The sequence below is a fragment of the Meriones unguiculatus genome, chromosome 1 (assembly GCF_030254825.1).
Source record: "Meriones unguiculatus strain TT.TT164.6M chromosome 1, Bangor_MerUng_6.1, whole genome shotgun sequence".
In the NCBI taxonomy this organism is placed as follows: domain Eukaryota; kingdom Metazoa; phylum Chordata; class Mammalia; order Rodentia; family Muridae; genus Meriones; species Meriones unguiculatus.
The window spans coordinates 72,163,093-72,186,099 of NC_083349.1; the positions used below are offsets into that span (position 1 = coordinate 72,163,093).

Genomic DNA, 23,007 nt, shown 5'->3' on the forward strand with positions numbered 1-23,007 from the left:
ACCCCTGTGACAAGCCGATCTGTTCAGATCTCCCCTTTCACACGTACACTTTCCACTGCAGAGGTGCTCCAGGCTAGGCGCAGCTAACCGAAGGCCTGCCTCAGGCCGTCATGGGCACCCAGCATGTGCGCTGATACCTATAATGGAAGACTGAGGGGGACAAGTTCCCCAAGCTGGCACAACACTCGGGCATTTCGGATAGATGATGTACTAAACGGGCCCAGTAAAGAGTAAGAAACCAGGTTGAGGAGCTTTGTGTGGTGGCACACACTTCTGACTTCAGCACTGGGGAGGCTCAAGCAAAAAGATCGTGAGTTCCAGGCCAGCCTAGACCGCAAGCAAGACACTGTCAAAACAAAACAAAACCAAAACTCTGGGGGTGCCGCTCAGTGGCAGAGAGCCACTGAAGGTTGAAGGCCATGGTTCGACCCAAAGCCCGATGAAAGAAGGAAAGGGGAAAGAAACAGGAAGGGCCTGTGCATCAAGAGCTTGGTCAAGTGGGATGGAAAGCCAGTGAGCTAACGGAAGTGGAGCGTGGTAGGAGAAGCCCTGAAAGGAAGCGGCCAGCTACCTTAGCCAGGGACAGCTTCGTGGCGAGGTGACCCTTGCCATGGGTCTGCCATGGCTCTGCCGTGGCTCTGAGGGACGTGCATCATGACAGTAACCTCTGAAGGACAATGTCCTAGATCCCAGACAGGTGGTGGATTAAGAAGACAGATTCCGTGACCAGTGCCCAGGGGTGAGGGTTGCGCCCTCGCACCGACAGAGGCGAATCCGGTCCTCGGGTGGAGAGGCGCCCTGCCGGATGCCCAGGAACGCTGATTGGTGCTACGGACAACACGGGGCAGACATCAGGCCCGTTCTGACCCACAGACGTGGTCTGTTGGTTGGCAAATAGTCTGAAACTTATTGTCCTCAAAGAGTCCACACATCTTAGGTCTGGTCGCCATTTTGCCTTCTGACTGTGAACTTGTACTTGGCCCCTGTCACAGCCTCGCAGGTGAACAGCTAGTCTAGAAACATCAGCTGTGCCCTCAAGTCCCCAGCCGCCCTGCGGGCTTCCAGAGATCCGCCTCACTGGGATTTCTGAGCAGGTGAAGAACCAGCCTCTAGCTGGCTTTGCTCCTTGGCGTGTTCTAAACCTGCTGCGACTCGTGTCGCAGCGGCTTCGGCCTCCAACGCTGTCTCGCTCTCAGGAGATACTACGCTCTAAGATAAGCCTTGGAAGTGTGAGTTCCCAAAGCTGCTCTGGGATTGTCTTTACGAGCTAAAACCCTGGGAAGAGTGAACCACAGCCTCCACTAAGGCAGCCGGCTCTGTGTGAGCGCTGTGTGCTGCGTGCTTGCTAGGCTGGAGCTGTTCACGCTGTCAGGGGCGTTTCCTCCCACCAGCTCTCCGCAGCACAAGCGGGAACCCACCTCGACGGGAACGACGGGAACCCACCTCGACGGGAACGACGGGAACCCACCTCGACGGAAACCCACCTCGACGGGAACCCACCTCGACGGAAACCCAGCTGTCGAGCTGCAGGCAACTCCCCTGGGCCTTATCTCTTCCCTAGGCAGTCGTGGAAAAGGCGTGATAAATCGCAAGGTTCCACCAGCGTGTTGTGTCATTGTGAAGCAGTTCTGAATCGTGGTTGTATGTTTATCACAAAACAACTGACAAACCTCGGGATATCCGAAATGTTATCGTGTGCACCATGTTGCGATTTTCTTCTGAAAAATTCAAGTGTCATAAACTGCTTCTTTTTTAAAATCTAAAGTCCCCATATTTAAGGTGATACTTGTTATAAATTCTTTCACAGTAATTTTTAATTATGTGAATTTCTTTCAGAAGTGTCAAAGAACTGGCTAGTAACTGATATTTTAAATATAATTAATGATTCATATTTTGCTAATATCCTCCTATGAAAAATTTTGGAGCTAAAAATAGACCAAGTTGTAATGCCAATTTGATTTAAAAATAGAATTATAATCTCCATTGTCATAGCTCACCAACAACAAAGAGGTTTTTAAAAAGCAGTTTCTATATAATTACAGCAGCAGTGAGAGTGAGAGAATTATTCTAAGAATAATTCTACAGAACTGGCTGGTCCACAGGTATAATTCTGGCCCAGTTTCTCAAGCCCTTTGTCCATTTCCATATCTGAGTCTCTGAGGTTTAGAGTGTCCAGTAATTAGGCTGTATCCAACCAGAAGCCGACAGTTATTTGTCTCTTCAATATTTACACTCTTTCCTGTGGTGTTAAAATAGGACAGTAGCCTGGCAACAATGGACTCCCAATCCATTTATTGTTTTCCTAAACCCCCCACACCAAACAACACTGTTTCTCAAAAATCCTTAGTCATATTCAAATTCCACTACTCTTGTTTCTATAATCAAATTTTTAAAGGACTTTGAATAAACTAAGTCTGTTGGTGGTTACACGTGTAGTTAGAAAAGAAAATAACAAGATAGCCTTGTCCATTGATACAAATGATCCATTATTTCTTAGCAACAATGATGGAGGTTTTGATATTTCTAATAAATTATCATCATTTAAACCTGGAATTCATTTTGCAATCTCTTGGTGTATTTCAGTAAATTGACCTTTACATATATTTTGCATTTATCAAATTAAAATACATTTAATTTGCCTAGAACTATGGTCAGAAAATCCATAGTTAGTCTTGCAATATGACAAGCCTATTCTCTAAATGCTTACATCAGTGGGTCAAATCTCTGTATTTATGCTAATTCTGACTTACCATGTTCAAAACTTAATCTGTTAAATTAAATGTGAGCTTTTAAAGTATCAGAACATAGACCGCGTGACTTGGAACAGGTGAAATGACATGGCCAGTAGCATTATCTTGGGACATTTCGATGCTCTTTGCTTCCTACCCTGGCCACTGCCACCTTTATAGTGAAAACTTCCAAAATGTATCTATGTGAGGATAATTTTAAACATGAGATTTATGTTGCTATAAAGGAAAAATCCTTTATATCCACATAAAACCGTTGTAACCGGAACTCAGTCTAAGTCTTACATAAAAGGGGACATATTTTATCTTTAGTGCCTCATTAAGCTTCCTGGAAATGGCAGTATTCTAGAATGGTCCAGGTGAATGACCACATATGTCTGTATTTCTTTGAAAATTCAGATATTCTCAATAGAAAAACATCTGAATAAATCGTTTGTTCTAATAATTAAGGGCATTGCTCTGTTATTTGTCTTCTGGTTAATTTTGCCTTTATATAAAGATGCTACCTTGGCATAGCAGCTGTCTCGCACATGTAATTCCTCAAATCATGTAGCCCAGGCTTCCATTCTAGGCTAAGATGGTAACCTGTGATGGCCCAAGGTCACTTTATACTTAAGACCCAAATCTCTATATATTTGTGTGTAAGTAGGCAGAGGGTAAGTGTACAGATGTGTGCATTTAGTTGTGTGTTCCCGTATGGAGTGCGTGTTCATCTCTAAGTGGCCTGCGGGGTACTGCACTCAGGAGGGACATACCTGAGTCTACATGCCTTTCCTCTTCTTCCAAGCAATGGAGAGCTTGTACTTGCTCCTTGAATTCCTGGGAGACATGAACAAACATCTTTTCATCCCAGATAGAGAATCGACAACAGCCCCCCCAAAACAATTCCACCCAAGTCTAGTTTAGTGGACCAGTGACTTCACTGGGGTTGCTTCTAGGAGTTCAGCTCCGCTGGCCAGTGTCCTCCCCATCACCTGTTCCTGCATGTTTACTTGGGGAGGAGCCTGTGAAAACTGTCTGTTTCAGGAGCTTCCTGAGACTTGTAAGTCCTCTTTACTTTCTGAGTCTTCGTGGCCTCCTGCGAGAAAAGAATCTTTTAATTTGGAGGAAATAGCTACATACTACCTAGGAACCTTCCATGATATTCTCACCTTGTAGGGTTCATGTAAGACATAAGTCAGGATATATTTAAGGCCTTGGCACGTCTAGTCCCCAGTAAGACATTAATGTAATGCCATCGTTTTCAGTTTTTAGCACATTTACCTTATTTCTGCTCTTTTTATTTACACAAGTGTATTGATGGATAGCTATTACATATGTATTTTAGCAAGGAAATTTTAAAGATATGCCAGTGTGAACTCTCACTTATAAGAGGGGGTTTCTTAAGTCATCCACACAGACTCAAAGAGCAGGAAGTGCTCCTCATTTCAAGGAGGAAAAGAGCAGAAGATACGGGGCAATGGCCACAAAGCCAGCGTGAAAAGGTGAATGAATGGAGAGAGCTGCTGCACAGCAGGAGGGCTGTGCTTAAAAATATTATTTTGGTTACTAAAATTAGGCTAAAAGTGTAGACTCTGTGGAGTGATGGTAGTTTGCTTGACTTTAGCAAAGGTGTCACTGTTTTTGTTGTATTAAACATGCACACATGGACGTAATTTAAAAAAAAAGATATGGCAGCAAGACATTTGGAATTGTGATCACATACATGGTAAATGGGTTTATGTAGCACAAGACTGCAAGAGGGAAAATTCGAGAAGCAACCAAAGATGCATGCCACAGCTTTGTGACACACCAGCTAACGTGTGACGTGCACTCATGTACTCACATGTCTACACTACACTCATGTACACACATGAGAGAGCTACTTACACATCCACCCTGGGCCAGCCTTCGTGTTGCCCCAGCAACCAGGAATGCACTCTTGTTCACTGAAGAAAAGATGAAGTGCAAAGACAAGCATATGCCTTGTCACCCATGCACACTTACCGCTGGTTTTCTTTTCCAGGGTGCACCCAAGCCAATAGCCATCGAACCCTGTGCTGGGAACAGAGCTGCTGTCCTGACTGTGTTTCTCTGCCTCCCTAGAGGATCGTCAGGTGCCCCGCCCCCGGGGCAGTCAGGTACAGTGCATGAGTGGTTGAGCGAACTTGTGGACTGAGAAGAATAAACAGTGTGTAAAGACACGAGGGTCTTTTTTCCGAACATGGTGATGAGATCTTAGCTTCTAAACTGTCACACAAATGCACACATTCCATACATTGGCATGTGCCAGTGTTTCACTATGAACACTCGCTGTATGTGTGTTTGTGTGTTTGCTGTCATGTATCTGACTATTGTAAGGATACTCACCAGCAAGGATCAAGCCTTGATGCTTCCGGCCTCTTCATTCCTAGTATGTGTGGCTCAAAGAAGCTAAATCATATCTGTGGTGAGGAATGTGCGTCACTGTCGTGGAACCAAGCCAGGGGAGCTGTGCGTTTAGGGGACTCGGCAGCATCAGGAGACATCTTGGTGTGAGTGGGGTGTGTTCTCTGCTCTGCTCCAGACAAGCAGGGTTGATGGCTTAGGATAAGTGCAGTGATTCCTGCTCTGAGTCACCCTTCCCACCTGGAAAGCATGCCTTATTTTTGGAGCTGATGATAAGCATGGTCTTGGGGTTTCCTCTTCTCTGGGATGCTATCTACACTGTAAACACACTCAGTACGAGTGTAATTGGTGAACATTGCTTTGTTTACATGCTGTAGTCCATCTACTCAAAATAATCCTTTTAATACCCTTTTTAAACTTTTTTCATTAATTAATTTAATCTTTTTGCAGCCTAATAACAGGCCCCTACCTCTTCTCCTCTCAGCCCCCCTCACAGCCCTCCCCCATTTCCTCCTTCCCTTCTCCTCAAAGAGGGGGAGCACACCACCCCCCGCCCTTGGGTACCAAACAATATTCTTATTGTCTGTTCTGGTCAACTCTTATGGGAAGGAGTGTTTCTGAGAGCAAGTTCCAGATCTTTCTCTTCAATTCCTTTTATACATAAAACAAAGTGCCGGAATCCTGGCAGCGTCTCCATAACTGTAATGGATGGTGGAACTTGTCTCCTTCCTCATTTTATCTTTGCTTACTTCCCACTTAACTTTGACCTTGCCATAATTTGTATTCCCCTTCCAAAGGAATGGAAAATATACCACCTTCCATCTTGTAAGCGCTAAATATCCAGGCTGCAAAACTCCCCACATGAGCACTGTTGGACAGCCTTGGACCCTCATTTACAAGCCCTGCAGTTGTCTTACTGCAAGACTTTTTATCTGAAGCTTAGCAGTAAATGTCTGTTCAAAAAGAAACAAGAAAGAAATCTGTCCCACACGTTTTTAAACATCAGGTGGGTGTCTTTGTTCTTTTAGTGCTACCCAGGTGAACAGCAACGCAGAACAGAGAATGAGCTGGCACTGGTCAGATGAGATGGATAATTATGGGTACTGTGCCCAGCTAATGGAAGCATTGTTTTAAAGCTGGGCTGATTTCCAAGACAAATACTAAGGAAAACAAGCCGGTGTGCTGTATACCACGGTTCCTCTTGATCCTCAACAACGCAGCTTGCTGATGGGGAGAAAGTAAGGGTGGCTGCCAATATTCCAACCCTCTGACCTCTGAAGTCCTCTTTAACTGATTTAAAAAGCCCAGTAGCTGTGCAGACCGTTACTGTAGCCATGGTTTTTATGAAGGAGAGCATTACGCTTCTTCAAAATAATGCTGCTTTCCTGTGTTATTTACACAGTGTTCTCCTATTTTTCACTTTTGATCTCCATGACAAAGCTGTGAAATAGGTAAAAAAAAAAAAAAAAAAAAAAAAACAACTCTAAATGGGAGGACTTAGGAGTGGGAAGCACGGTGTTCCCACACTCTGGGGATCATTGGAGTGGGGAGACGAGGGTATAGAAAGAACAGGAGTGAAGAAACGCACTTTAGTGCGACTCGCATCCGCACTGTAGCAGAGAGTGAGTTTCTCTGAAATTAACAGCTTGCATCTTCGTATGCCGAAGCATTTGACCGAGTGGTGATGATGTCATCAGGACTGCTCTAGGCAGACTGACGAAACATTGAAATAGTTCGAGTGGTTTTCCAAATCTTGGAAAGTGAATGATTGCGATCTGTCTCTGAGCAATATTCCTGATAATTGTGTTGCTTGTTTCTTTTTTTTTTTTAACCTGCTAATTTTTCCCGGGTATTCTTAGAGGAATGAGAATATTCTTTCATTCTCTCCTTCAAGATTCAATGTTGTCTACTGACAGCCTCTGCTTTGAAATATATGATATGCTAATGGATAGCTAGGATGATGGTTGATTGACAGGTAGGAAGCAAGCATGATAAAAAATGTAAATGGGTGACTCAAAGTGGTAGGAATTATAAAATTCAGCTTTGCTATATTTTTTTAACAGTAAAGCACTTAGAAATAATAGAACAACGGCTCTTGTTGGAGGTTGGCTTAATGCTAATTGCTGGCCCTCAGGATCTGGTTACCGCCTGCTGGAGCTGCCCATCCTTGTTTGTGCCTAAAACATTACTCCTGATTGCTTCCTTAAATGGCCTGTACCTGGGCAGGGCAGAATGGGGTAGGCATGGCTAAGGTTCCCGGGCTTTCGAGGACAGAGAATCAGGAGAATCAGGGGAGAAGACCCACAGGAAGAGAGGAAGAAGGAGGACACCATGATGGGTTAGCTGGAGAAGAAACCACATGGGGCCGGGAGAAAGGACTCCAATAATGGAGTGAAAAGGCCCAGATGAAGAATAAAAACAAGGATTTACAAGATTACGGATGGAAGATAGGATGGTTAAGGAGGATGGCATTGGATGGGGTCTGGGAAAGGATGGTGAGGCTATTGAGACAGTGTAGGTAGGAATATCAGTCCGGCCCAAGGTAAATAAGGCAGTTATAAATGTAACAGGTGCTGTGTCTTGTTATTTGTGATATCGGTTAGATAATACTGCCGTGATAATCAGAGGTCTAATAATAATAATAAACACTCGGTAGCCCAGCACTCATTTTTGTCTGCTACAATAATCTCTTGACTGTGCCGAAGTGCAGTGTTGGCAGGCACCTTCGGGACACGGCCGCCCTTCCTGGTTCTGCTCTCGCCCATTCAGCCCGTTCTCGTTGATGGCGGACCTTCCTCCAAACCCATTCAGACTAGCCCTGTCTCCACGAAAGCAGTTTGGGGTTTTGGTTGGTTGGTTTTTGCTTCCGACATCTGTAGAGTTGAACTAATGAAGTACCTCATTCACGCAGCAAAAATGCTGCGTCCTGTGTGTTTCCGGTGGGCAGCGCGTGGCAGCCACACCTGGCTCTGAGGTCACTGTGAGATCTATACTGCTGGCGTCCATTCAGCATGCGGCCTTTCTCTCTTTGCCTCAGAGTTGCTGCGAAACCCACTTTCATGAAGTAGCTGTGCTGCGTGACATTAAACCAAGTGTGTGTCTGGTCGCCGGGACAGCACTGTCAACTAAAGCCAAAATTTCACTAAGACCCAGTCTCCGCGTGATTTATTGTATAAGCATCTTATCAGCATCTGTGTGTGGTGGTGGGGCATTCATGCAGCACACATGCGTGTAAAGGGACGATTTCTTTCCTTCTGCCTGTCCAGGGGTCCCACGAGCGGAACACAAGTCCTCAGGCTACTCTGCCTAGCAGGCCAGGCCTTAGCTGAAGTGGGGTTCCTGATGTCACCACTGGGCAGCCCAAGGCTGTGATGTGCTTTAGAAGAAAGATGATCACAGTTTTCAATAATCTACAAATACTGCAAAAAGCATAAAATGATACTCTCGCCACGTGTCACTGGTGCATTTCCTCCTTAAAACAGTGACAAGAAGACCTCTAAAGTTAAAAAAGAGAGAGAACAATTCTTGGTCAGCTATTGTGTCGGGATACACACACAAGTGTGTGTGCACCCATGAGTTCATTGGTCTTTCCTGGTGATATAACTGCAAAAGAAATCTGTGCTTGTCATGTCGTATCTACTGAGAGAGCTGTAATTCTGCGGGACCTGGCAACAGGCGTACAGGAGAGGAACTGAGCTCAGATGTGTGAACTGCGGCCTTAGACTTACCGGATGCGTGGTGCAGGCCAGGCTCTGTAACTGATGAGCTGTGTGAGTGTGGATAAATCCTTTACAGGTGACCAGGCTGTTCTGAGATTGACTCACGCACTCTAAACTGTCTGTACAGGTCTACAGCAAGGTACGCTGTCTGTCCGTTTGCTCACTAGCTCGTACTTCCAGCTTCCCTGCTGAGTGGGCAGGTTAAAAAGCTGCTGCTTACCGTGGACGTGAGTGCCACTGCTGCGTTTCTCCCACGGCGGCTTGCATAGCCCCTTACAGTGCTGAGGGCTAGGCCGCAGGAGGGAGGCTTCCTGTCCGAGCCGGTTCAACTCCTTCAGCTCTGGTCTGCAAAGCACAGGTGTCTTCAGCAATAGTTTCTGGGAGGCATCCCAGGGCAACAGCCTGTGTGAGGGTCTCTGGGACTCCTCAAACAAATAGCTTGAAAGACTTCTTATGCCCAGTCCTATTGCATTTTTTTGTAGTCTACGCATCTATCATTTAACTTTGTGAAAATGTAACAATATGTTTTCATTGTTTTTTTTTTTCAAACATCCTCAGTTTGAAAAAGCCTCCCTTCCCTCCCCTCTCCTTCTTTACCTTCCCTCCCCTCCTAGTTAAAGCTCCGCTTTTTCCCATTTACCCCTTCATACCACCTGTGTCTTGCCCTTTTTTAGAGCCCTGCCCCTGTTCCATGGTCCCCTTTTACTTTCATGGTCTCTGTTGTTACTGCAGATTCTGTGCTCATATCTGAAGTTTTGGAGCTGGAAACCACAGAGAGATAACGTGAGGCCTTTGTCATTCTAGCCCGTGTTACCTCACTCAGTGTAATGTTTTCTAGTTCTGTAAATTTCATTATTCCATTTTTCTTTACAGCTGAATAGTATTCCCTAGTGTATGTGTAACCCATTTTCATTATCCATCAGTTGAAGGACATTTAGGTTGTTTCCATTTCCTAGCTGTTATGAAGTTTCTGTGGACTAGATGCTGAGCTGATAGGCTGGACCATGTGGTGGGTCTGTCTTCAGCTCTTTGAAAGTCCCCGACTGACCCCACAGTCGGCACCAGTTTGCAGCCCACCAAAAGTGAGTGGAGGGTTGCTGTCCCCACACGACATCCAGGGTTTGTGCAGTCTAGTTCCCATCTGATTAGCATGCTGAGAAAGCAGGAAAGTTCATGGCGTCCCTGTTTTATAAGTGAGGAAGAACAGAACGTCCCCATGATCCTAACAATGGATTCCAGAAATGCTGGTTCTCGGTGTTGTACTCTGTCCTCTCAAGCCAGCCTTTAAATGCATTTCTATTCTCTAGAAGTCTCTGGAATTGTCACACTCGCAGGCTCTTCCTTCAAACTCCTCCACTGTCTCTACACTGGTAGGATGCTTTTGTTGATCAGTCCCAGCACTCTCTGGATTAGAGAGGCACAAGCAAGAAATAGGACTACTGCATAGGGTTTATTATAAAAAAAATCCAACATGTTAGTTACCTTTATCCTGAACTCATAGCCAATGTTACTCTGCAGAAAGAAAGAAGTATGGCTTAATGAAGGGCAGAATTAGGCAGAGGAAGGTAATGAAATAAGAACAAATGTCTAAAATTGTTGTTGTCTCTAAGAATGTTTCATATCAAATGACCCAAATCCACAGTAAGAAATCTTTCTATCCTCTGTGCAGAGCTCTGGCTGCCGTGACTCTACTTGCTGTGTGTCTTCACTGAGGAGTAGTCACAAGCGGCTGCTGCCTGCTAGAGTTCCACATTTGGAAAGGCTGCAAGCTAGAAACACGACACAAATAATCATGCAAATAAACCCATAATTTAAAAATTGTGTTAAGTGCAATGAACAAAGGTATAGAGGTAAAATTAAGAGGTGCCTGATTGCTAAGCTTAGTGTTTCTGTAGTAATTATGCAGTGATGTATGGAGTCTTCACAATGCCCTTTCCTCGGCTCTCACAGGACACACAGCTCCTGTAGTGCACTGTTGAATAGTCCTCACTCAGCTCCTGGGAACACCTGTGTCCTCTGGTGCTCTGCACCTGTCTCAGGTACCTACTTAGAATGCATGAAGAGGCTGTGGCTCCAAAGCTCTGATGCCTGCAGTTTAGACTCCATGTGTCCTTTACAGACAAGGTTTTCTGTTCCCCTGGGTCCAGCCTTAGCAGGTCTCTGGGCTTCTCCGAATCTCATTAGGAAAGCTGAGTGCTGTTTCCCAGTCCTGCGGCCATCAACAAACCTCCTGGAGATCAGTCTCTCCCTGGCTTTCCTGCCGCTCAGGTGTTAAGTCAGTCACCCTCCATCTTCTTCTCCTGTCTGCCCGTTCCTCAGACTTCCTCCACTCTCTTGCTTACTCTCTCTCTCTCCCACTCTCTCTCTCCTCCCCTCTTCCCTCCCTCTCTTCTTCTTTTCTCTTTCCCTCCTTTCCTCCCTCCCTCTACCTTCTCTCTTGGATACTGTAGTCCCAGCGATCTGACCCCACAGCAGACAGAGCATACCTTGCTTTTCCATTCTTTTTTTTTTAATTTTTCATCAATTACACTTTATTCATTCTGCATCCCCCCATAAGCCCCTCCCTCCTCCCCTCCCAATCCCACCCTCCCTCCTCCCTCTGCTTGCTTGCCACTCCCCAAGTCCACTGATAGGGGAGGTTCTCCTCTCCTTTCTGATCTTAGTCTATCAGTTCTCATCAAAAGTGGCTGCATTGTCCTCTACTATGGCCTGGTAAGGCTGCTCCCCGCCAGGGGGAGGTGATCAAAGAGCAGGCCAATCAGATTATGTCAGAGGCAGTCCCTCTTCACATTACTATGTAAACCAATTGGACTCTAAACTGCCCTGGGCTACATCTGTTCAGGGGTTCTGGGTTATCTCTATGAATAGTCCTTGGTTGGAGTATGAGTCTCTGGGAAGTTCCCTGTGTTCAAATTTTCTTGTTCTGTTGCTCTCCTTGTGGAGACCCTGTCCTCTCCAGCTCTTACTATTTCCCAGTTCTTACCTAAAATTCCATTCACTCTGCCCAACAGTTGCCCATCAGGCTCAGCATCTGCTTTGATAGTCTGTAGGGCAGAGGCTTTCAGAGGCCCTCTGTGGTAGGTTCCTAGGTTGTTTCCTGTTTTCTTCTTCTACTGATGTCCATCCTCTTTGCCTTTCCGGATGGGGATTGGACATTTTTTTGTGGTGGCGCACACCGGTAGGATTTGCTGAAGGAGGCAGAGGCAGGAGGATCACGAGTTCGAGGCCAGCCTGGGCTACACAGCTTTTCCATTCTTGAGTTCACACCATGGATTTCTGCCAAGGGAAGGCAATACTGTAATCACCCCTTCTCCTCACAAACCTCCACAAAATGTTCACAATCTGTTGAAAACATCCAGAGATGTACTTTAGGACATGAAGCCCTTCTGTCATTATGTAACCCATTTATGTAATGCCCACAGTCCTCATGAGTCTCTGGCCCTCACAAAGTCACTTCACCCTCTTTGGCCTGGCTACCTATCATGTAAGGAAGATGACTAAGCTGCTGACTGTCTACCCTTGTTATCACTGATATCACTCTATCCAGCTTGGTCGGTTGTTTGGTTGTTTGGTTGGTTGGTGTTTCATTTGTTCATTCGTTTATTTGTTTGTTCTTGAGACAGCGCCTCACTATGCGTCCTGAGCTGCTCTCAAGCTGGCCTCCCTCAGCTTCTTCCACACACTGCACTCACCTGCACGTGCCGCCACAGCTGGTCTTGTGCCTACTTTGCCCATACAATCATGAGCGTGTGCATATATTTTCTCATCCTCACCAGTGTCCCCTGTACCTCAAAGCCTTTTCCCTCTCCAGATGCCCACTTTCCAGATCCAGGTCAAAGGTCACTTTTGTCCCAGGAAACCTCTGTAATCCCTCATGTCTCAGCACAGTCAGCAGGATCTACTCTGGGCTGTCAGTCACTGTGGGCTTCCCTGTACCTGGTTCCCACGCAGATGCTGCCAACAGGTTCTTGGCCTTAGTTTTTGCCTGATAAACATTGAATTGATGAGTAAAATTGATTAGTCATAAAATGTAAACTTCTCACCAAAAGATATCTGCTATAAAAGTGAAGCCCATAAGCTTAGTAGATTAAGTTTTGTGCTTTATTGATTCATGAAGCATTGAAGCTACATGTCTCCAGGACTAAAATTAAGCTGAGAACTGTACTTTTGATGGAATGTATCTGTTAAAATTAGTTGTTTAGATTTAAGATTCAATAAAATCAGAATATTAGTGAAGGATGACACAAAACACTACAGCAAGTTCTGTCTCTCCCACACTCAGTGCATGAAGCCTCTCATAAAATGTTCTACTTTACGGTTTTAATTTTGATTTCTTCCTTTGATTATATTTTTAAAAACCCATTGGATTTAAATTTGAGATAGCACAACTGGGTTTCATACTTTATGAATAAAAAGAAATATTTGAATTTCATGGAGTAAAGGTCCGCGTAGTTGGTTATTCTCAGAAGAGAGAGCCTCACAGATGTGCATTGCAGATCAGAGCGTCCATGCTCACTGTTGCAGTTATCATCACACAGTTTGTAAGGGTCTATTCTGTGCTGCAAATATCTTTAAATTATTATAACCTGTAAGTTTCATAGTACCAAATTTTCATCACCTGTGAGGGCAATGAGCTCATGCTAGTTTGGACACTGGCCTGCAGCCACACAGTCGATAAACTTGGAGCCAGAACTTAGACTCAGAAAAACTTCACCTAGCGTGGTGGTTTTCCCTTCTCCGCTGGGTAAGCTGGGTTTCGCATAAATGATGGACCAGCTACCTGATCCTGAGTACAGTGTGTGCGCCCTCTCTGGGGCCAGGTGACTCTGCAGTGCCATAGCTCTGCTCCTCCCAGCTGAGACTTTAATCTTTGGCTCATAGTTAATGTAGAAAAATTGATTCATGTGTTAAAGCAGCAAAGATAAATACCTGTGAGAAACCTGATGACTAGCGAGCACCACTAATGAAATGTGCGTTGTCTGGTGCTAACCCGAAACCCTAACCTAGATGTTCTGAGGACAAGCAGGTAGAAGGTTTCTCCCCACGGGGCAGAAGGCCTCACAGTGACATGAGACCTGTAGCCGACACACTGCCCTTTCCCTGCCCTTTCTCCCTCCCACCACCCCATTTTGGTAGTTCTACAATTGATTGGTAAATAATTATTGTGGTCAAGGAGAAAGGGGGAATGGTGCTGAAGATCAACAGATAATTACAAAGCCAGGGCAGGGCGTCAGCAAGCAAGCACTTCTGGGGGAAAATCAAAACAGGAGGATGCAAGTGTTCTGACTATAAATTAAATATAAAGAGCAAGTCCCTTCAGACCTCTTATAGAAAATGACACCATAGCCTATATAAAACTTGCATTTGTGGATTTGAAAGACTCTGACTGAAGCCTGCTGACTGATAGTGTGTGGCCCTTCTGTAATAAGCAGGCTGGCTTACAGAGCAAGCACACACCCTGAGCCGGGCAAGCTGGGAAGTCACAAGCAAAGTGTCTGGCGTATTTGAGGGTCCTGTCCTCACTCTCAGCTGTCACCTCTTTGCTGTGTCCTCACATAATGGAGGCAGCATGGGGTTGACTGTTATCAGGCTGCTAATGCCACCCGCGAGCTGTCCCCTCACAGCCTGATCTAACCTGTGCTCTTAGCCATAGGGTAGAGGTTAGAGCTTCGGCAGAGAGTGGAGAAAGGATAGCCACAGCAGCCCTTGACAGCGCCCCCTGCGCTAAACCACAGGGGATGGTTAATCCTTGTGGCAGAGGTTGAAAGCTGGCTTCAGGGGTCACCTCTTTCACCTCACCATTCCCAGGAGAGAAGCCAAGGCACTGGAGCGGGAACAGGAGGAGACCTGTTTGTAGATGAGCTGGGCTCCAGCAAAGGTCACTGAATCCCTCATGCAGAGAGGATTTGGCTCTTTCTGGTGTTTATTTTGCCAAGGGGGAAAGGAACGCTGACTTTCCTCTTGGCGATCCTCAGTACTGGCCAGCAGCTGCCACAGGGAACCCAGAGGTGGCAGCACAGGGGCTGTAGAACAGAAGAAGCTGTGTGGGTTGAGAAAATGTCTTCGTCCAGCAAGGTGATGAAATGCGAATCGAAGCCAGGAAAATTACTTTTCCCACATAAACCTTTTCTGTAGTCACCTCTTCAGTGTAGTTGTTCCACGAGAAAACCCAGGAGCAAAATATTCTAATTTTGATTAAAATCCCTAATCATCTTTTAGTGTAGTTAATTTTGGTGTATGATTTTTTTGCAACTTTTTAATAATAAAATAATAATAAAAAAAACAATCCAGTCTTAGATCCTACTGTGTACCATTCAGTGGTGTGATACTGTCTACCAGAGCTGGGATTAGCATGAGCATGTGTTCATGCTAATGACAGCCCTGAGGGAGGACTCAACAGCAGCACTGGAAATGGAGTTCCACAAAAGGTAAGCCTTGGCTATAATTACGTTAACTCCTTAAAGCCACAATGGTCTTTCTCAAAGGGCTTTTAAGGAAAAAGTTAATGACCCTCTGAGAAGTGAGTAATTTATCTTCGCGTATCTGCCTGATAATTTGCAAATGAGCACAGGCCATGCAGACTGAGCAGACGTCCTTAATTGATGGGCAGCATGTCCAGACTGTAAGACCTGAGAGAGAGAGTTCATCTTCCTTAAACACTTAAATTGGTCCAGAAGGGGGGGGGGCATCTGAAGGGCCCTCCATATCCCTGGTATTGTTGTTCAGAAACTTTGTGGAAGAAATGGATTCTCATCCCCTGAACCTGCTGTCTGATATAATTTCAGTTGAACCTTGAAGGCCCTAAAAAGTCTAGATGCAGTGGCCATACATTCGGTCCCATTTCAATAAGCCAGGCAAAGATCATCAAATCAATAACAGAACTATGCCATCTGCCTTCCCCTTGCTCACTATCATAATGAAAAATGACTCCTTAAGTGTTCAGAGAGGCAATTAGCTCTGAAGGCTGCGCCGAAATGAGAGGCTTAGCTACATTTGTATTCAAAACTTTGCTGGGAAAATGGAAAGGAAACTGTTGTCCATATTAACAGACACATAAAATGTAGAGGTGGGTAATTTGCTCTATCTATGCGTAATATTGTGTAACTGCAGAAACACAGGGCTGAGAAGGGCGATGGCATGACATCCGCTCCTCCAGCCACCTGCAGTCATGGCTGGTGACCCTGTCCAGAACCGTTGTGGACAGACAGACAGTTTCCGCAGATGTCCCCTGAAACGCAGGCTTCTCATTTCCGAGACAGTGGTCCAGCTACTGAGTAGTCTTCAGTGCAATTTGATCCCATTTGTTCCCTGGACTCTTGACCTCACCTCAGAAAGAGAGCAGCTGACTGTGTACTAGCTAACCCAGCACAATCCCGATCTCCTCCGGCCTCGGGCCGCTGATGGCGCTAGTCTTCCATCTTTGCCTGAGGCCCTCTGACTTGTTCAGCTCTGACCCTGTTGCAGCCCCGCTCTGTTTGACATACAGCTTTGTTAGTCACTGGAAATGTAGGTGATTTTCTTGTATGTTTAAGACATTTCTTTCAGTCTTTCTTCGTGTGGGAATATATACGGTGATGGTTTGGTCATCTGTAAGATCCATGATTTTTTCTAGAAATGTATGTTCCACAGACTCCTGTTCACGTCAAGGCTTCAAGCAGGATCAGAGGCTACTAGGCCTTGTGTGTGTGGGTGTGTATGTGCGTGCGTGCGTGTGTGTGTGTGTGTGTGTGTGTGTGTGTGTGTGTGTGTGTAGTCTAATAATGAGACTCAGGACTTCCTGCCATTTAACCATCCATTTACAACTTCTGATTTGGCTTGGCTTGGCTACCTGAATTCTGGTTCCTGCATTGAGCGTATTGAGTGTTTGAAGACAGACTTTGCAAACACATTTGAATGTCTCTCTTTTAATCATTATTTGCTATTGCCTTTTCTCATGTAACTAAAACCAAGTTGGTCTTCCTAAGTCTGTCTGAAACTCCATGCAGGACAGAGCTTTTTCTCCCAGTAAGCCACTGCCACCTGGGCTTATGGCCTTTGGCCTTGGCCAGCACTGGAGTCATCCTCTGTTGCTAGGCCTCCTGGGTAAGAGGAGAGACTCCCAGATCCCATCCTGGCTCATAAACAGCTCTTGCCTGACTGCCTGTGCTTCTCCCCAATTTTATTTTCCATTCTCATGGAAAGTATCTCTTAGAAACTCCAAACAGGTCTGAGGTGCTATTTCTCACCTATCATGTTGGTGAAAATTAAGAAGGATGACAATATATTGCAGGTGAGGACAAATGGCTTAACCATACTGATGGGGATTTGGTAATGCAAAAAAAAAAAAAAAAAAAAAAAAAAAACAAAAAAAAAAAGCACTACATATGCAATCTAATTTATAGGAATTTACCCTAAAACATACACCCAGCAATATGAAATATAAATAAACTAGTTATTTTTTCAGCATTTTCATGAACACAAACCAGTAAATACAAGAATGCGTAGGAGAATGGCTGAGTGAAGCGTCGTGTCCCTGCAGGAAGACAGAGGGAGAGCTCTCTGAAAGAACAGGGAGAGGCTTACAGATTTGTGACAGACGCAAAGTGTTTAAAACTATCCTCAAGTGTGGCAATGGGGAAAATTAAGAATGCAGACAAAAATGGTGGCTCACTTGCAAAGCTGACAGGGAGGGAGGCAGCTGTGAGTCTGAGGCCATCCTGAGTTACAGAGTGTAACCGGGGTTACAGAGTGAGACCCTGTTTCAGAAAGAGAGAAAAAGAGACAGAGAGACAGAGAGACAGACACACACACAGATACAGACAGAGGCAGAAAGACACACACACACAGAGAACATAAGACAATCTAATTACAAAAGAAAAGAATAGCTATAAGCCAGGGGCTGGCAAGATGGGCTAGTCAGCACAAGTCCTTCTCTGTGTACACAAGCTCTGGCTGTGTAGCCCTAGCATCCATGTACTGAAACAGGCGCAGGCCAACGGTCTGCAGTCACAGCTCTGGGGAAGCAGATAGACAGGAACCCTTGGATTCCAGGCCACCATGGCCACCCATGGCCACCACGGCCACCACAGCCAGACAAGCTAAGCTGGTGAGCTTGAAGTTCAGTGAAAGCTCTAACCCCCAAAAATAAGGTGGAGACCATTTGACAAAGACACTGACCTCTGGCCTCCACACACAAGTGCAGACTTACACACATGCAAAGCATGTATACATACAAACACCATACAAACTCTACACAGACACACATACACACACACACACACACAAATGCAATAGAATAAACCAGAAATTAACAAGACTGTCTACTGCAAAGAAAGAGTGGAAAGGGAGTACGCAAAGGTCCCTGTCAAAGGTGGGGAGATGGGATAATGAATGAGAAGGTAGGAGAGGAGCCCTTTTTGAATGTGCTTTGATTACATATAACTTTGACTCTCAAAACATAACTAGTAAATACATAAACAATAGCAGGATAAAGGAGAACCAAAACTAGAGTATGAACTATGTGGATGGAGACTGAGTTACTACAAATGAGCAGTTTTACATTGCAACCTTAGGAATATAGTTATGTTGGCTGTAAGGCCAGAGGAAACAGATGATCCATGTGTGCAAATCTAGCATGGCTTGTGCAGACAGACAGGGCCTAGCAATCCTGCCACTTTGCTGGGTCTGAACAGAATAAACCATCATCGATCACAAGAGCTGAGTTTCTCACGCTAGAGAAAAAAATATATGTGCAAGAAAAGTGAGAGGATTAGGATGACACCTGCACGTGGATTGGAATAGGGTCGTGATGAGCTCACACACAGCCAGGTGTTCACAGATCCAGACATGGGAACACACATGATGGCATGCATCCACTTCTCGCCTCTGGCCTGGGAGACGGCCTAGGAGGGGTGGTACCTGGGAGTGATGAATGTATTTGATACTCATATCTTGGTTTCTTAAAACTATTCTCTAATAAATGGAGCAATGACTTTGGAATTAGGTGATTGATTTCAGGACTTACAAGGGGAAAATGCAAGATGTACTAAAAGCACCTAATAATTCTCTAAAATAAGCAAGTGCTCAAAATGAATGAGACCCAAGGAAGGACAAGAGACCAAACTGAAAGAGCAACTAGTGATAACGAATTAGGACAGCTTCAGATAAATAGGTGTGCTTCCATTGTAACTCAAAGAATAAACTGAATGCTCAACCCGTTCTAACAGATGTGTGGTTGGATAAGTTAATATATGAGAGAGTGGGAAGCAATTCATTGTCAGAGTCCAAGGAAAGCAGAAAATTCACCATTAGACAAAACCATAATATTAATTGTTAAGGGTGTGAACCACTGCTGGAATGTGAAACAGTACAAAGCAGACATGCTGTCTTGTCTCCCATGATGCACTAGGAAGAGCAGAACAGCTCTGCTGGATCCCTGTTAGATTCATAACCAGGGTAACCAAGAAAGACCAAACAAGTGCAAAATAATGAACAGCTACAAAAAACACTATAAAATATGATCAGAGCTTTGTAAACATGCCTTACAGAATGGTGGTCCACACCAGCAGGAATCTCCCGAAAATCTGTCGTCTGGCCATGTGCCAAATGTCTGGCAAAAACCTGGGGCAGGTGGGTGAAAGAGTGAGAACTCTATGCTTTGGGGACTCTTGTGTCTAAAGAAAAGAGTGAAGTGTGTTTTCTCAGGCCTTTTCTCAAGTGGGTCACACTCCAAAGGTTAGTCTGCAGGTTATGGGCTGTACATTTGTTCTGTTCTGTGATTCCTGGGTCGGCCCTTGACAGCTTACTTAGCCTAGAACTAGCTGTGTGGATTTGCCGCTGTGCACTGATCGGCTAGTCCCCTGTACCCCAGAACTTTAGCAACAGTGCCCTGCTGTGCTCTTACCATGGACTGTCCACTGGCTACACACCTGCAGGAGGCCTGTCTGGCTAGAGACCTGAGAGGAGGCGCCTCTGGGTGCTGTCTGCTGCCTTGTATGGTCCTCTATGGCTTTTCTCCTGTATCTTGGACTGTTCACTCACCTTTACTTTGTTCGTGACCATACCTTTTTTTTTTTCACTAGAGTTGTTAGATTGTGATATTTTTATTAAACATTCTGTGTTACACCTTTAAATCATACTTGGTAGTTGCATCGGAAAGTTCAGGAGCAAGTACCCTAGGAGCTGAAAATGGTATTCTTACACACAATATGCTTACAAAGTGTAACTGTTGAGCTTTTGGAAGTATTTAAAATAATTAAACATGTCAAGACCATGCTATGGCACTGTAGGCTTTTTCCTGCTGGGACTCTATGAGTTATGCAGACATGGGCACAATGTATTGTTACAAGGATGGAGCTTTTGTCTAAGTGTACAAATGGGCAAGGGCTCCACAGGAGCAGAGCCACGAACAGCAGTGAGATGGTGAAATGTCTCCCACGAAGCTCTGGCTGAACCTCAGAAGGGACCCTGCAAGGGAGCTGCTGTGTAGGTTGGAGACATTGGGATCTAAAACCTCACCAGCAGTGGCCAACCACACAACAGAAAGAACCAGAATTTGAACCTTTCTTGTCTCATTCCTTTCCCTAAAGTTGGAGGCTGTAATCACCATCCTCCAGTGTATCCCTGACCAGGAAGTAGTGAATGGAGCAGAGAGTTGAAAGAGAAAACAGCACTTACGGGAAGTATGTTAGGCTGGATCTAATCTGCTCTGTTTTATGATTTTAAATGACAGAGCAAAACGAAGCCAGCGGGGATTTTAAAACGTGACTCAGAGATCAAACATGACTCTCTTTTGTCCCCAAACACTTGATGCTCAAACCCAGGCTTCGCTGCTGGTGCGAGTCCCACACAACCCTGTAATTGGTGTATTTGCATAGTGTTTGTCGCCAGAAGATTAGAAAGGCACAGGTGTCAGTTTTAGGAAATCCGGGGAGTCTCAGCTGTGTTCAGACTAATTGGTCCACTCGATAAAATGCTAATTAGAAAATAAACCCAAACCTTTAGCTTAGTAACTTCGATTGATGTTACCATGTTTCTGCAATCCCTATGTATTCACAAGGTTAAAAAAAAAATATTTTCCTCAAGAAACATGTATGTCCTCTAAAAACAGTGTTACACGTGAGAATTACCAGAAGTTTTCCTTGAAAATATCAACCAATTTATTAAAATGTATTCAGTTGCTGTAGCTCCTTAAGATCATGGTTCACATCTCCCGTTTATTTATGCCCTCTTTAGCCAGGGAGAATGGTGGGAGACAGCGCCAAAGCTCCTTACAGGAAGCAGCCTGGAAACCTGGGATGTTTTCCCAGAGAGCTGGTCCTCTTCCTTTCCTTGAAGGGGCAGCATCAGTCATTAGCATAGCAGCATCAGAGAGCATCCATCTCCTTCATCCCTGCCTTAGGCAGAGGGCCTTCCTTCTCGTGTTTTTAACCACGGCACAGATTGGAGACCACCTGGGGTCTCACAGTAAACCTCCCAGATCTTAATTTCCTTTTAGCATTTGGGTGTCTCCACTGTGTGACTGATTTTCTAGGGACATGCTGGAACATTTGCTTTGGATTGTGCTGCCCCTCAAGGCTGCTGTCTTGGGAGGTCATATAAATGAACTTGAGGTTAGTATTTTCGAGACGGAGGATGACCTTAGACCTAACAATGCATTCTAGCTCTTGCCTGACCCCTTGGTCGTTTCCCAGCCAAGGGCCTCCCAGTCACCACTTTCCTTTACCCCAGCCTGCTCTCACCTCACTTCAGTACCGTTTCCCTACTAAAATCCCCCCATGAGGTAATCAGTGAGGGCTGTGTCGAGTAAGGTGGGCGATGGGATGAACTCTCATTTTGCACAGTCCACGCATTTCACTTGTGCATAGTTACTCTGCCTCTCTGACTGAACTGTGGGCAGCCAGAAGCCAGGGCCCTGCAGGCCCAGCACAGCAGAGCCTGCTGGTCAGACCCTCTGGGCTTTGAGAAGTGAATGAATGAATGTGTCTAACTTTGCCTGTGCTCAGGCAGAAGGCTTGGTAGGGGGAAGGCTGCAATGATTTGCACACGTATGTATGAGACAAGCATACAGTCTGGCTTTAGCTTAAAGGATTTTAGGTCTGATAGGATAACTGTCAGCTGGGGTAATTTATACAAGAACACACACAGAGACCATCTGATTCCCTTCCCTCTGGTAGCTGAAGTCCAGACTGGTGTGGGTTTCTATGGGAAGAGCTAGAGCTCTGGGAAGGAAGGCTGCTTTGCCCTCCCGCTGCCCACTTCCACCGTCCTCAGGCCACAGCACTCTGCCCACCCTGGAAGCTCCTGGATATTTATTCTTTATTGGTTGATTTTCTGATGAAAACTTCATGTATTTTCCTTTAACAATTTTTGAAAAAAAAAAAAAAAAAAAGAGACGAAAGTCTTACATCTTGGGAATATCCAAGAAAAATTCCTATTTCTTTCCAGGATTTCAGATATATTTAGCTTTCTTTTTTATATAAGTGGCATCATTTTTAATGAAGTCCTGTATTCCGCATTTTCAACAAATGTTATATAATGAGTATTTCTAAGTCATTAAAAATTCTCCAGAAAAAAAGTTCAGAAACAATTTTAATGACTGCATAATATTGCATTTTATGGCTGTATCATGACCATCTTGATCATTCTTCCCTTTTTGACGTTTACGCTCTTCCTGGGCCTTTTGTGATAGATGCCATGATGAATCCCCATATAAAACCTCGTCTCCCACCCTCAGTGTGCACTTAAGCTCCATCTGCAGGTCTGCAGTTAGGACCCATGTACCTGCGCTTACAGAGGTGCGGTTCCAATGCATACTACTAAATTGCTTTTCAAGAAAATTTTAACAGTTTATTTGCCAACTGAGATATTCTGAATGTTGTGGAAAACGCTCTAGTAAGGAGCAGCTGCAGTCCCTTCAGATGAGACCCAGGGAACACAGGAATACGGTTCATTGCGCAATCAGGAGCCAATCACAAGGGTCCCATTGCAGGCCCTAGAGCTTGGCAGAACGGAAGCCAGGCAGAGGCTTAGACAGCACGCAGACCGGAAGCAGGCAGGGGCCTGGACAGCAGCCATCTGAGATGGAGGACAGGCCACTCTTCAGTACACGTGGCACACGGGCATTCTGAGTGTGAGCGCTTGCTATCTGCCACCCGCCTTCTTGGGGGCCGCCTCCCCGTGCACCCCCCCCCCAC

General features: G+C 45.2%; 1 protein-coding gene across 3 annotated transcripts in view; it reads left to right on the forward strand.

The window, feature by feature from the left end:
• Atrnl1 (attractin like 1) overlaps positions 1–23,007 on the forward strand; it is a 563,418-nt gene that overhangs the window by 457,421 nt on the left and 82,990 nt on the right. For all 3 annotated transcript variants that reach the window (XM_060391717.1, XM_060391720.1, XM_060391724.1), the window contains exon 28: positions 4,753–4,867. In XM_060391717.1, the coding sequence (XP_060247700.1) occupies positions 4,753–4,867 (115 nt within the window). The remainder of the gene's footprint in view (positions 1–4,752; positions 4,868–23,007) is intronic.